Source organism: Vidua chalybeata, chromosome 5 (genome assembly GCF_026979565.1).
Source record: "Vidua chalybeata isolate OUT-0048 chromosome 5, bVidCha1 merged haplotype, whole genome shotgun sequence".
Lineage (NCBI taxonomy): Eukaryota > Metazoa > Chordata > Aves > Passeriformes > Viduidae > Vidua > Vidua chalybeata.
In genome coordinates this window covers 20,709,006-20,723,572 of record NC_071534.1, presented here as the reverse complement: position 1 = coordinate 20,723,572, position 14,567 = coordinate 20,709,006, and the positions used below count along the sequence as shown (strand labels likewise).

Below are 14,567 nucleotides of genomic sequence, written 5' to 3'. Positions count from 1 at the left end.
TTCTGCATTCTGCTCTGCCTGGAGAAGGAGATGAAGTCAGTTCCAGGCGTAATACCCTCTTAGTGATGTCAAAAGCAACAACACAGAAACAAGTTGTACACTTTTGCTGTCTTCTGCTTTGCTGCCTTTCATATGTCATTTGTCATCTTAGAGTGTCACTTCTTTGATGTAGGGACAACAGTTTTGTGTATGCACAGTGTCTAGCATAAAGGTGTTTCCACCCTATGTGAAGCATTTTTTGTGCAGCTGCAATGGCACAATGGCAAGAAAATGTAAAATTCTCAGAAAATCTCCACCAAAGAACAGCAGCAGGAGAGGACCATTAAGTGTTGTTTCCTCTGCTTTACCAAAGATAATCTAGCCAAGCCATGGATTCTTTGCCATGAAAACTGTACCCAAAGACTCCAGAAGGAGAATAAATCCATGTGCTTCCAGCTATGACACCAGCAGAGAGCCTCAATATATGAGGTGGCCGTGCCCGCCTTTCTTGCCATCACCAAGTCAAGTCTAAATTTCATGCTCCAACTAGTTTGCTTCTTCTTTCCTTTTTCAAACTTTACTGCACGGAGCCAAAACCACTGGTCACACTTTCCAAATTGCTGGAGGTCCAAGACTGGTTGGTCTATGTGATTAATCCTGCCCAGTCTTTCTATGTCTGACCCCTTCTTTCTCCCATGGACCAGGGCTGGAAGGAGCGAGAGGGAACATTGTTAGTGGTGGTAGATGTTGGCATCAGCAGGTGAAAATCCATCCCATTCCACATTTCAGAGAAGATGGATGAGGAGGTCTGTCTCTCCATCCATCAGCTCCAGCTGATACTCCTTCTTCTCTCAGCAAATCAAACCTCTCCTACCTCTGAGTCCCAAGATTTCTTCTGACTCATCTTCCTCTTTCAGACCATGTATCTCAATTATCTCCTTCCAGCACTCACACTGCATTCCTAGTACCACCTTCCCTTGTCATGCTGTGGCCAAGTCCTGGGTCCTCTCTTGCCTAATGTTTCCTTCTGGCCAGCAGTGCTTCCCAGCTGTCACAGACCCTTCCAGCCCCAAATGTCCCTCAATTTCCAGCATGAAGAGATGCTTTCCTCCACAGCTGAGTCAGTTTATTCCCAGAAACAACCTACCCCTTCAGTCTCTGCAGAAGAATAAAAGTCCTCCCTGGTCCTGGTGCCTTTATATTGTCACAATGCTCTTTCTCACAGTCTTGCTTTGCTCTGAATGCTTTCCCCCTCACTGTTCCTGTAAATGTGGGCCAAGCTGTAATGATGCAGCACACAGAAAAACACCTTTCTCCTGTGATCTTAGACAGCCCCTGGAATTAATTCCTGGAAAGTCATTCTTGGCCATTCTGAGTTTTGCTTTCCTGTGAACAGATGGACAAAGTGATGGATGAAGAGAGGAAGAACGGAACAATGACTGAGAAAGAGTTGTGCAATGATTAGGTGCTCACCTAAAATTTAGAAAAATTGTCAGTCCCATGCATTTTCCTGTGCTGTGCTGCTGTTTGCATTGGAGTTCACTCAGCAGAGTAGACATATTATTTTCTGTTTTGCTCCCTTTCCCAACAGCAAAGCAGTTACACTGCTCTGCTCTACTCTTGGCAGTTGTTCCCTTTGAGGCTATTGAGTACAGTTCCAATGGAATGCTCAGCTAAAGGACACTGTGCAATGTTGAGCTCCAATTATCTCCAGCAGCAAGCCTTTTCACAGCTGCTCTGTTGCCCCAAACCCTTGCACTTCATGAGAGACCCTATTATCCTCCCAGGCTTCTTCCCAAATTTCCTATTGAACTTTTTTGGGGTATATTCTCTTCCTTGAAAGAATTACATGGCTCCTACTTTTGGAGACACATGGGCAGCAGGAGAGATTAAAACAACTTCATGTCTAGAAGACTTAGAGGTCTAGCCCATTGTGCAATCCCCCCAAGCCTGGAAGATATGAAGGAACCAAAGCTTGGTTATTTCTTTAGGGAGCAGCTACATGTCTCCACTTCTGTTATTTCACAGGTCAACCTACAATTTCTCTCTGTGCTTTATACACTGAGATCATAGGGCTCCAGGCAGGCATTTTGAGGAATATCTGGGACAGAAGCTTCTACACCAAACTGTAGCATCCCCCATACCAAAAGCATGTGCTGCAGTAGTGCTCAGAAGCAATTGGAGGGGAAAGGACCTGGAGATAGCTATTCCTGGACCTTTCCTCACTCCTGCCCAACTGTACTTCCACAGTACATTGGAGATCTTAGTCTCTCACTCAATTGTTTCCACTGGACACTGGCCCCTCTTACTGTCCCCAAAATACACTAAACCAGCTCTTCACCCTGCTTACAATGATCCTACTGTCTGTGGCCAATTAGGAATTCCCAAACACAGGGAAACCATCCATCCTGTGGTAGTGAAAAATCAGTAAAACTTCATAGTGTCTCCAACCTATTCCCTGTACTTTTTGTCTCTGAATATTTGATTTCCATCTCCCTCCCCACTGCCTTCAGGCAGGATGACATTCTTTTCTGCTCAAGTCCTTTCAGGCACTACTGATTTTGAAGCTCCCCAATTACAACCACTTTTCTTGCGATGGTGACACCTTAAGAGACAACAGCAGCTGCCTATAAAGGGCCTCTGCCATCTGTTTCCTCTGCCACTTCTTTGAGACAGATCTAGTTATATACAGAAAAATATTTATCACAGTTCATTCACTCCTCACTCAAAAATGAGCAGGAGAAAAATGCTTTCTTTCATGGTTCTGCCACTGCCCTTCAAAAACCCATGACCCTCAACCTAAGGAAAAGGACAATGCTTGGATCTAAAACAAAGCAACAGAAATTCTTGGTGATCAGTCCCTTGAGATCCTGTACTCTGAGGGCAATTCTGGGGGGCATCTACATTTGGGAATGGCTCCTCATGGCTGTCTGAAAGGCAAAAGTCAAAATCAAACCACTTCATCTCAACCGCCAATCTTTCATACCAATCATATCTGAAAGAAAATGCATGCGTGCACATGTGCACAAGTGCGCATTTGAACAGAGTTGTGAGTCCTTTTCCACCACCTCTCCAAAGAGGCTGAATGGGATGGGATCAAGGGGTCTTGTTCCTACCCAGGACTCTGGGCTAGAAATGTAAAGGGAAGAGCAGAAATGTCATCAGGGGTTAGGACTGTGGGAGAAAAATGCAGACATGGGAGATGATGTGGAGAAAAAGGGAAGAGAAGAAGAAACAGTGAATTCTGAAGAAGAATGATGAAGAGAGTGAAGAAAAATGAAAACCAAGGGTGAAAAAAAAATTGAACTAAGAAAGAAAAATATTATGCAACATCCTCAGGAGGAGGATTTCTGAGAACAGGTTCTCAGAAATTTATTGTTTACAATGCACAGGTCACAGTAAGGTTGCAGAAGTCAGCAAGTAGGGTTGGATGAAAAGTCATTTGATTCACAGTGATCTGTGATACTGAATGAACACAACCATAAACCTGGGAAATATTCAGTGTTCAAGCATGATCCATTTCACTGCAGCTACACTGGTGATATAAACAAGACCTGAAGAAAGAGAGAAGTTCCCCGAGTGATAGCAAATTTAAGAATGAAATGTTGTTATGAAGGAGTGGGAGGAGAAAAATAAAACCAGCACTAAAAAAAAAAAAAATCATGTTCAGAAGGAGAATGAAAACTGAGAAATAGGAAGAGAAAAATCAGAAAGGGATAGAAAATCCAAGGAACGGAGGTGGATAGTGTTATTCTTTATTTGACAGAATGTATTCTTTATACAACAAGCTAAATCAGAAATTTATAGGTGTTTGCTTCTAGCAAAAACACACATCAGAAAAATCCCTACCCATGAATAGGATGACATTGCATTCTCAAGTTTTTGTATACCATCCTTATTTTCTGTTTTTCACAGCTAGAAGATAGGAGTATAGGCTCTGGGGGAATAGGAAGTGCAGGATAAAGTCCATATGCTTCTCTGGGGAGTCATAGATTTGACAGGAAGCTAGTATAAATACTTTAGTCACCTGTGCTACAGAAACAGAAGTGGATTTCACCTGTCCTGCCTGGCTTGGTATGAAAACTCTGATTGAGTAGTTTGGAATTTTATGGGAGAGCTTTTCTGTAACACAAGGAGAATAAATGGGTCTGGGAGACAGAAAGCTGTCAATTAAAAAGAGATTCAGATAAAGATAGAAATGCAGAAAGAAGAGAAAGAGAAACATGAATACCAGCAAGTTCATGGTTACCTCTGCCATTTTACACACTCACCCATCCAAGGTGAGGAATCTGTATGAGAATTTTTGCCCCACAGGAAGAGCAGCCAACTTGAATTTTCCTAATGAGCATGAAAGATGATGAAAATGGGAATAGTTAAAAAAGGAACTGCTGGACTTGGTGAACAGCTGGCATAAATAAATGCAGAATCTTATTACCTTTAGGGCTGTCACACCCACTCACACTAGAAGTGAATTTAGCCCCTGGTTTGTTGGGTACGTCACTGGCGGAGCGGGGACACGCATTGACCTTGGGGGCATGGATGTTTAAAGCACGCACAGCCCTTCCTCAGCCTCACTCTCCCCTTGCCTACACAGGCAGCGTAAGCAGCATGGCTCCATCCAAGTCACCGAGGTTACATCAGAGCAACGAAGGGAGAATTGGGCCTCCATCTCTTGTGCATAGAAACACTACAGTATTGCACGTCATCAGATGCCAGTGCAGTAATCATTTCCACAGATACAAGAGGAAAGAGACAACCCTGTTTCTAATTTAGTTGTGATAGCATCAAAGAGACCCAAAGCTTATTGCTTTCTGGGAAGCAGGGACTTCAACAATAATAATTCTTTGCACATATATAGCACCTTCATTGCCAACTACTTACTTTATACCCTGGGGTGTGAAGAAAAAGGACTCCACTTAATTCCATGTGCTCTTAATTGCTCTCTATCCCAGATCCTTCCTAGCAAAATATGATAGAAATACCTAAACTCACTGTTAATTTGTCAAATTAGGGCAGTCATTGACACCAGCAGAAATGCAGGCCTAATTTGCATCTTACATTGCAACTGCACAGCATAGCATCTAGAAACAAAAGAAATGCCAGACTAAGTAAATCTGAGCTCTGTTTAATCCCTGACAAAATGTTTCAGGAAGAGGCAAGAACCACATGGCACTCAGATAGGGGATAGACTGCCCTTGTGAAATGTTATCCTAGTTTTTATGGCGACTGGCTTAATTGCTGAATTACAAAACACCCAAAATGCTGTTCACATCCATTAGGAGGATGCTTAATTTTCGTGAACTCTGTCGTAAATGCCCACTTGCTTGCTAAATGTTGTTAAAATCTTGGCCATGAGAGCTCCAGTGGCAGTGAGCTCCACAGCCCTGATATGCATCAAATGAGAAAGCTTTAACTGGGTCTCCTGTGACTCATGTCAGGTCCTCTTGTCTGTGTGTTACAAAATGGGGAAATCAAGAGCTACTGATCCACCTTCTCTAGCCCATTCATTATTCAACACAATCCAATCACTTTCCCTCTCATTCACCTCCTTTTCCAGGCAAACATGCCTAGCCTTCATACACAGTCTTTCCTACTCTTCCTTGTCCCTGTCCCCCTTTTATGAAACCTATTCTGACTTTGCAACACCCCACCCTTGGATGGCCCTTTCTTCTGCACTTTCTGCTGTCCCCTTTGCTTTACTCCTTATGCTTGGGGACTTGCTGGTGGTGGGTTTTCTGTCTGCAGACGTGCTGCAATAGACCATTAACAGCAGTGTCCCCGTTTCTGGCACCCAGTGAGTCACCACGGTTCATGTAGAGTCCTGCGTGGTACACAGTCCCCCTTTTCTCACCAGCCAGTGACACCCACTGCCCCTCCTCACTGAGGTTCATTCAGGCAAGCATGGGGCTTGGAGCCCCCAGCCCCATTCACCTCCCCACCTTAGGTGTTCCTGAGAATCTCAGAGAAAATCATTCCCCTGAAAACAGTACAAAAAGGATGACTGCTTGCTGAGACTCTTCTCCCCGACAACCAGAGATCCCTCACTGTAGTGCACAACTGCCCCAGAGTTATGGCTTGAAAGACCCTTATTTTCCATTTGGATCGTGGCCTGATCCATGTCTGAGGGTTGCCAGGGAGGGCATTTAGGGCTGCCATGAGCTCCTTCCAGCCCAGTTGCTGGCTGCACGCAGATGAGCCAACTCATCAGCTGAGCTGCCAGTGAGCCCTCCGGCCATGGGAGGTTGGAGGGAGCAAAGTGGAGGGAGGTTGGCTTGACCACAGGCAGAGGGAGCAGAGGGAGGGGCTCGGGTCTCAACCCCCTCAGAGGTAGCTGGGCTGCTAGTAAGAGGAGACAGTGACAGCAACTGGTGTCATACACTGCTTTGAGGAGGGGGCACTGGCTGGAGGAAGGAGGAGGGCGACAGCCAGAAAGAGGTTGGAAAAGTGTTTATTTAGAGCACACAGGCAGCACAGCTCCAAAAGAATGGGGTCCTTTTGCTGGAGGGAATGACTACATGTAAAATGGGGTAAAGACGGGAAAATGATGGCAGGGAGAAGAGGAAAGAGGATAGAGAAATGCGACAGCAGGAGCAAAGGGGACAGAGAAGAGCAAGGACAAGATAACAGAGAAAAGAGCAAGGGGGATGGGCCTCAGAGAACTTGGAGACAAACAGGAGAAATAATGAAGAAGAAGATGCTTTTGAGAGAAAGCACAGGAGAGACAAAAAGATGAAAGGGAAAAATAAAGAGGAAAAACAGGGGAGGGAAACGAGAACAAATTAAAATGGAGATGGATAGAATGAGTCAAAGATGGAGGGTGAGGAGAAAGCTGGGGTTATATAGGCAAGGGAAAAATAACTTTTAGGTGTATTGTATTTACATTACATTCTGCATATGCCTAACCAGTGGCTGCCTAACTGGGTGGCTGCTGCCTTGGATTGGGGGCTGAGCAGGGAGGACATGAAGCAGGAACCCTGCTGTAACCCATTTCTCCGGCAGCAGCCCCCTTCTCTCCTTGAGAGCTCCCTGCAAGGGGGAAGGTTTTGTGCCCGTGAAAGGAAGGCAGCAGCACATCCCCTGACAACGAGTGCGATATGGAAGGGAGAAGCAGCGCAGAATGGAGCAGCGAGGGCTCCCCCTGGGATAAACTGGGTATGCTTGATTGGGAATCTGCTCTTAAAACAGGGGCAGGGGGCAGAGCCATCTGAGAGCCTGAAATGTTCCCTGCTCCCCCCGGCAACTGCCTCGCTACTGCTTTTAAATTAAATAAATATGGAGATTCTGCTGTCAAACCTCAGTGGTTCTCCTCCCCCAAAACTCTTGCTTAGATCATACCAAATCGTAACCAAGTGAGACGGGGGCTCAGAGGGCTGCATGGGGAAAGGGATGGGTTAAAAGGGAAACATTAGATAGGAATAGCTCCTGGTCTCCCTGGCAAAGAGACATTTGTTCTATCTCTGTGTAATTTCTTTATACATTACTGCTGCCACACTGAACCTCCATGTCCCTCCCACTGCATTTCACTCTCACTCTTTTCAGCAAGGCAATTTCTGGTGCATTTCAGGACAGTATTAACCCATTCCTCTTTCTCTGTCAGCAGGAAGATTCATAATTTAAAAGCAATTTAGAAGTCTTTAGTAGCAACTCGCTAGTGAGGAACAGCATTTCCTTCTCAAATCTTACAAAGGAGCAGAGCTTGCAGGTCTCAACCCCTCAAATCCCTGCCTTCTCTGTGACTTCAGTCAGGTGTGAATTTAAGCTGAGAGGAGAACAAAACCCACCCAAGCCTGGGATCCTGAGTAATTCTTCCTTGCCATCTGCCACCCCACTTTTAAAAATCTTTTGCCTTCTTTACCCAAGGCCTGTCCGGCTCTGAATCCTTTTTTTTCCCTGGCAGATGCAATGCCAGCAACAATCAGCTCTGTGTCTGGTCATTTCCTCCTGCTGCATCTCACGGCTGGGCTATGATGCTCCTGGTCCTGAACTGTGAAGACATGGAGACCCTGATTTAATCTACTGCTACACCCACTGAATTTTCAGATAAGGCCCTGGATTAGGTCAGCTAGGATGAAAGGAAAAGACCCTTTGTAGATTTGTGGATCCTTGTAAGTAGGACGGCAGGCAACTCTGTGAGCAAAACTAGGGACACTGACAGGAAACAACAGCTGAAAGAAATAAAATCATGAAAGGTAAGAGGGAAAACAGGGAAAAAAACCTACATATAAAATGGATGTGAAAGGAAAGAGGTGCACCAGGAACAAATAGCAGTGAGAGAAGGTAGTGAGAGGAAGCAACGCAGCACCAGAATCGTCTGGCAGAAGCTTGTCCACTGCCTGTGCCCTGCCTCACTTTGCTGTCAGCTTTTCATTTTTGCAAACACTGAATCTGCACTTAGCTCTAATGCACTGTTCAGATATAACAAGCTGGAAAGGGAACATATCAGCTCATTAATTCTCCTTGGGAAGGGTCTCTAGGCAGGAATTATTTTCTCCACCAACATCCATTCAATTACTTGCCTTCACACCAGTCAGATCTACGGGGATGTCTAACCCCATGTGCATCACTCATGCCTGCCTGCCCTGGACTCTTCTCTCCTGCCTTCTCAGTACAAAAGCCTCCCAGACCTATCAGTTTCTTAATAATAATGACAACATGACAAAACCAATAACCTACAGATACAAAATACATTTCATTTGCTTGCTTCATAAGACCCTGATAAAGCATCGTCCCTCACTTTTTGAGATCCTGTAGGAGATCTACAGGAGCTAATGAAAGAATTAGACAAGGCATCACTCATAATAAAGTGGTTTTAAAACATTCAGTGCCAAGAAGGAATTAGGCTGGAATATCTGCAGCCATTTCGAAGTTGTAAGAGGTGCAGCATCCATGTGGGGCATGAGCTTGCAGATCTCAATTGTTCAGTGTTCGTATGTGTTTTGTGCCTATACAGCTAAAGGGCTGAGAAAAAACATTTTTCTTGAAGGGCGGAGACTTTTGAATGGTCCAGAGACATATTTGGGCAACCCCAAAGTCTGAGAGAGAATCATCTGGAAGGAGATTAGGGAAAAAATCATGAAAAAGATCATGAAAGCATGATCTGTAGTAATGTGAACTGACACCACCTGTCTGCTTGAGTCCCACCACGGAGCAGGGGCTCACTGTAGGACACAAGAAAAGGGGGAAAGAAATCCCAGTAGAGGAGGAACTTCCCAAATTACACTCTTCTTTGAAGTAATACAAAGACCTGAAAGTGTTGACTGAAGGTCCATTGTAGGGAATCTAGAATGACTGAAGAGAGGGAAACCCAACAATTGAAAGCCTGGGGACCAAATTCTCCAAGAGGAGCTTGCAATTCTGACAACAATGTATCTGTGCACATCCATTTTTGCTACTGGATCTCTTGGCCAAGAAGAAAAAAAGACAATTTAGTATGATAACTTGAACATGAGGTGTCCACCATCTCTGACAGTCTACAGTGTTGCCTAATGCCAGCGCTCCTCCACGTTTCCAGAAATGAAGGCAACATTATCAGAGGCTTCCTACCAGTAGCAGATGGCAGTTTGAACTCCTTCTTTGATTATTTTCTTGTTACAAAGCCTCCTGCCCTCCTCTTCACTACCTCCCCTCACCCTATAGACCTGCCCTGACATCTACCCAAGGGAGAAGAGTGTCTGCCTCACATCCTTTATCAGGAGCCTCTGCCACATCATGGGCAGGCTGTGCACAGACCCAAGGTTTTTGTCCTTTTTACAGCTTCCTGGGACCAAGTTCTTCCCTCCATAAACCTACCCACTCTATGTATCATGGGGGAGAGGAGCCTTTGCTGCATCCTTCTCTCTCCTGTTCACCAGCAGGAAGCTTTCACCAGGGAGAGGGAATCAACCAGGGACACTGTTCTCATTCCTTTTGACAAGAAAGAAGATACCCCCCCCTAAGTTGATCAGAAATGACAGTAAGAGCCTTGCCATCCAAGGGCTGGTGGGGGTATTTGGCTGGGCTGTCCTGGGACCAAGGGAGTGCCAGCCACCACCCCATTCAGGCTGTGGAGCTGCGGGAAGCCAAGCAGAGGCATCCCAGCAGTGGCAGTGCCAAACCTATGCTGTGCCACCTCACAAGGCAAGTCCATGCTCAGGCCCTGCTCAGTGTGTGCCTATGAGGATGGTTTTGCCTTCTTCTGCTGAGATGCTCTTGCAACCGAGTCTTCATCCAAGTTTTAGTGCAACCTGTGCCCTCAGGCAAGGCACTCAGAGCTGGGCTCAGCTCCCCTGTGGTGCACTGCACCCTTCTACCCCATTTCCTGCTGCTGCCCAGCATACAGCGGCTGGGGGATTGGGTCAGCCCGACCCTCACATGTGTGGGGTGAGTGACAGCACCCTGCCAGGGCCATGCAGGTTGTACTCAGGGTGAATTTCATGCTGTTCATGCAGGGCTATGGTTTTAGCCCCACTGGCGAGCATCAGCAGGGAGGGCAGGGGAGGGGACCTGGGCTGGCAGCACAACATTGTGGGGGCTGGGGGCACTTCAAAGCTTTTAATTGGAAGCATCCTGGCACATTCTTTTGCCATGCAAGCCACTTCTCAACAGTGCCTGTGGGGTCCTGTCAGATGTAAAGGAGAAGGAGCCCCAAGCTCCTCCAATCTGACAAACCTCACCCGCCCCTTCCTCCTCCCCCTCAGATCGCGTCCCTCTGGGTACGTCTCTGTGGGCAAATAGACATGATCTGAATTCACTGCCTCTCCTGGCTGGGGTCATCATACCTTCTATCTCAACCCCAGCCTCCCTCCACCCTCCAGCCTGGGGATATGGCTCAGGAAGGGAGTTCATCCCTGCAGCCTCTCTTCCCTGCATGGCTTTGCATTTGGCCTTTTTTTTTTTTTTTTTTCCCCTTCTCTCTCTCATTAATTTTTAATTAAGGAGATGTCTCCTTCCTCGGTTGTAATGAATATCTGTGTGAAAGGCTTTTCATTTTTTATTAATATACACCTCCATGTATTTATCTATTTGCAGGAAATCTGTGCGTGTGTGTGAGCAAGTGTGTTTAAAACATCCCCCATTAATTTACTGCTATTGATTTTCTGGCGTGGATACAGCATATAGTATTCAGCATAGAGCTCCTCTGCAGGATATGTTAAAAGGCAGCAGTTTGGGTTGACAAAGGGCACTAAATGCAGTATGCGTCAAATAGACCATCGCTCAATGAAGTCACTTAGCTATTCAAAACATGTCCAGCCATCACTCAACCATTTGCACCAAGAACGGAGCGGGGGGGAATTCACGCTTCTTCCTGGACACAACCATTTCCAAACAGCAGCTTTAGCTTTCTTTGTTGAGAGACATCAAAACATACAGAGTTTATTTCCCCCTTCCCCCTGCCTTCCATCTCCCAGTGCCGGGTTAAGAAAATAATTTCTACGGTACTCACTTGCCATTCTCTCCCAACAGGGAGCTCCAGGCACACCCAGCTTTGGTGGACACCGGCAGCACTGATCTTATCCCTGGATGTCCATGAACCCCTGGCAGCCCACCGTCCAGCTGGGAGCTGATTCACAAACAGGGCTTTCACAACGGGCTGTAATGCGCACTCCTGTTCTCTCACTCTCTCCTCACTACGTGTGTAACATAAACCATGCATTTACATCAGTTGCCCCTCTCTCTCCAGCACAGGCTGAAGACCACCTCCCCAGCCCACACGTACGCCAATAGCAGTACTCAGCAACACATATTTAAAAGTGAATCACTGGCCCCTCTTTTCTTTCCCTCTCCCTTTAGAATGTCTTATTCCAGAAGTTGGCTGCAGTGGTGTCTCTTCTGTCATCAGACATGTCACTGAGTTGCTGTTCAGTTTCACCACATCAGACTTCAGCTGATTTCTCCATTCAGAGACTTGTTTATTTTAAGCCTTTACTATAAACTTTATAAAAAAAAATCCAAACCCCAAAACCAACCCCAAACCAAACCCACCTCCCAACAACAAACAAACTGGGGAAAAATTCCAGCCCCAAACCAAACCAGTCAGCGGCCAACTAGACCCCTCTGCATCCAGCCCAGTGAGATGTGATTGCCTACAGACATTACAAAATGCTCTCAACTCTGTTTGAGATGACTGGTATCATTCTGTATGAGACATTTTGGACATAACACGGTTGCTTCCTTTTCTCTCTTTTTCCTTCCTAAAGTGAACTAAATTGCATCCAAAGTGCTTTGCAATCACCTCCTCCCCACATTGCCCCTCACTCACAGTCTTGTCTTTGCAAATAAGCCATTTGCAAAGAGAGCAATTATTTCACTCTCTGGTTGAAGCCGGAGCACAGCAATAACACAGCATTTTGGCATTGCTTACCCAGGCAATACAAACAAGCTGAAGACAGGCACACTGCACAGTGCTTTTTGAAAGGATCTCTCGGTGGTTTTGTAACACACACACTATTCGAGTTGGAGGGAGGAAGTGAATTTTTGGAGAAGGTGGGAGCAGGGAGGGTGGGAAAGAAGAAGGAGAAGGGAACAGAGCAGTGAATGTTTTGCCTGTCTTCTTGCCTCTGCGCTCTGAGTAACTGAGCCCACCAGTCTCAATCCACTGCGAAAGGAATGAAGTGAGAAAATGGTGGAATGTGGAGGGATTTATTGGGGGAAGGAGGAAGAAACGTGGGGTGGTGGGAGAGGAAGGGGTGGGGGGGGGGGTGGAGGTCCAGAATCAAATACCTTCTAGGCAGCAGGTTCTCCATAATCCAGAATGGGTCATGACTTCCTCGTTCTTTTTGCTGGTTTCGTTCTCACTGACAGTTTTAGTCTTGCAAACCCCTCTGGAGTAAAGCCAGTAGTCGGTCCCCACAGCTATGGTCATCAGGCTGAAGGCAGCGAAAGCACCAACGGTGGTTAAAAGCATCTGAACACCTCTGTCAAAGAGCCCCATAATTCTTCATTATATAAATACCCAACCGCCTTCTGATTCTTGGGGTGTGTGTGTTTAATAAAATAAAAGAATAATAATTCCGACTAATAATATAATGGGTATAGAGAGAGAGATAGATATCAAAAAAGGGAGGTAAGAAAGCCCACGGAAAAGAGTGTAAATTAGAAAGACCACACGGGAAGAGGCTTGCCTTTTAAATCGGAAACGTTCTGGTTGAAATATAAAAAAAGAAAAAAGGAAAAAGAAAAAAAGAAGAGAGAAAAGAACCAAGAAAAACCAAACAAATAAAGAGAGAACCCCCCCCAAAATGAGACGCCTTAATCCCTTTTTCTAAAATTCTGGTCTCCAGTTTCCATATGTAATGGCTAATTTGGAGATGGCTTCCACAGTGAACAGGGGAGCAGCAGCAGCATCCTCAACACAATCTCTCATTATCTGGACCTAGACAGTTAGAGACTGTAAGAGCAGAGATGCAACCTTCAGTCTTCTTGCTTAGCTCTGCAGCCTGCGCCATGAAAATCCTTTTCCTTCCCAGTTATCTTCCTTGGGTTTTTATTTTTTTTTTCCCGGCAGCGGCAGTCGCTCCAATCCTCTCTCACTTTTTCTTGCTTGTTTCTCCTTCCTTTTGCTCGCTCCTATCACCAAGCCAGAGTGCCCAGTATACTGTAAGCCCTTGATTTCAGCTGAACAGGTGCCGAGGTCTTGCCTCCCATGGCTTTTCCGCACAGCCGCGGCGCTCGCTCCCGGCGGAGGTGGGCGAGGAGAGAGGGGGGCTCCTGGAAAGGGGGGGTTGGGGAGGGGGAGGAGGGGGACAGGCGCGGCGCCCCTCCCGGGCGGGGGGCGCGGAGCGAAGCCCGGTTGCGGCACCCCCTGCCCTGCGGCGGCCCCCGGCGACTCCCGGGCCCCGCTACTGCATCAAGCCGGCGGCGGCAGCGGCGTTGGCGGCGCGGCGCTGGACGGCTCCCCCGCGGCGGCGGCGGCGGCGGCGGCGGCGGCGGCGGCGGTGTTGGTGTCGGCGCTGGCCGGCGGTGCTGCAGGACAGCTCCCTGGGCGGCGGTGCGGGCGGAGCGCTCCCGGGCCGCCGGTGCTGCAGGACAGCTCCCCGGGCGGCGGTGCGGGCGGAGCGCTCCGCGGCCCGCGGTGCTGAAGGACAGCTCCCTGCCCGCGCCGCCCGCCCTGCCCGCGCCGCCCGCGCCCCAGCATCCGCGGGCGGCAGCCTCCCTCCTCCTCCGCCCCGCTCCGCTCTGCGCGGGCAGGCACAGGCAGCAGGCAGGCAGCGAGGGGCGGGGGGGGGGCAGCCTGCCCCCGCCCTGCGCCTCGCCCGCCGCTGCCGGCACTGGTAAGGGTCGCTTCCCCGCGGCTGCCGCGGAGCCCAGGGGAAGACGGCGCTGGGGCTCTCCCTCGCTTACCGCCTTTCCCCCCCACCGCCGCCCCCCAGCTCAGCGTCCTTCGCATCCCCGCCGTAGGTACCCGGAGCTGCGAGTGCGACCCGCACACCGCAGTTAGACCCGCACAAAACTTCAGGCAGCCGTTTGTCTCCCCAGGAGGCGGGTGAAATGTAACGTGGAAGGGTAATTTAAAAATAAGCATGTCTTTCTGCTCTTATTACTGTTGTTATGATTTTTAAGTGCTTGCTCTTCACTCTTCTCGGGTTTGCTGCAAGTTGCATATGTCTTGG

The 14,567-nt window shown here is 47.7% G+C and overlaps 1 protein-coding gene across 3 annotated transcripts in view; it reads right to left on the bottom strand.

The window, feature by feature from the left end:
* The window catches only part of CACNG2 (calcium voltage-gated channel auxiliary subunit gamma 2), a 53,624-nt gene that overhangs the window by 38,146 nt on the left and 911 nt on the right, over window positions 1-14,567 (bottom strand). Inside the window, exons 1-2 of one of the 3 annotated variants that reach the window (XM_053942721.1) lie at window positions 13,367-13,835; window positions 12,679-12,824 (exon numbers count right to left, since the gene is read on the bottom strand). In XM_053942721.1, the coding sequence (XP_053798696.1) occupies window positions 12,679-12,820 (142 nt within the window). In that variant the 5' untranslated portion in view covers window positions 12,821-12,824; window positions 13,367-13,835. Of the gene's footprint in view, window positions 1-12,678; window positions 13,836-14,567 lie in introns of those variants that run through there. The other 2 variants (XM_053942720.1, XM_053942719.1) reach the window with 2 other exon arrangements.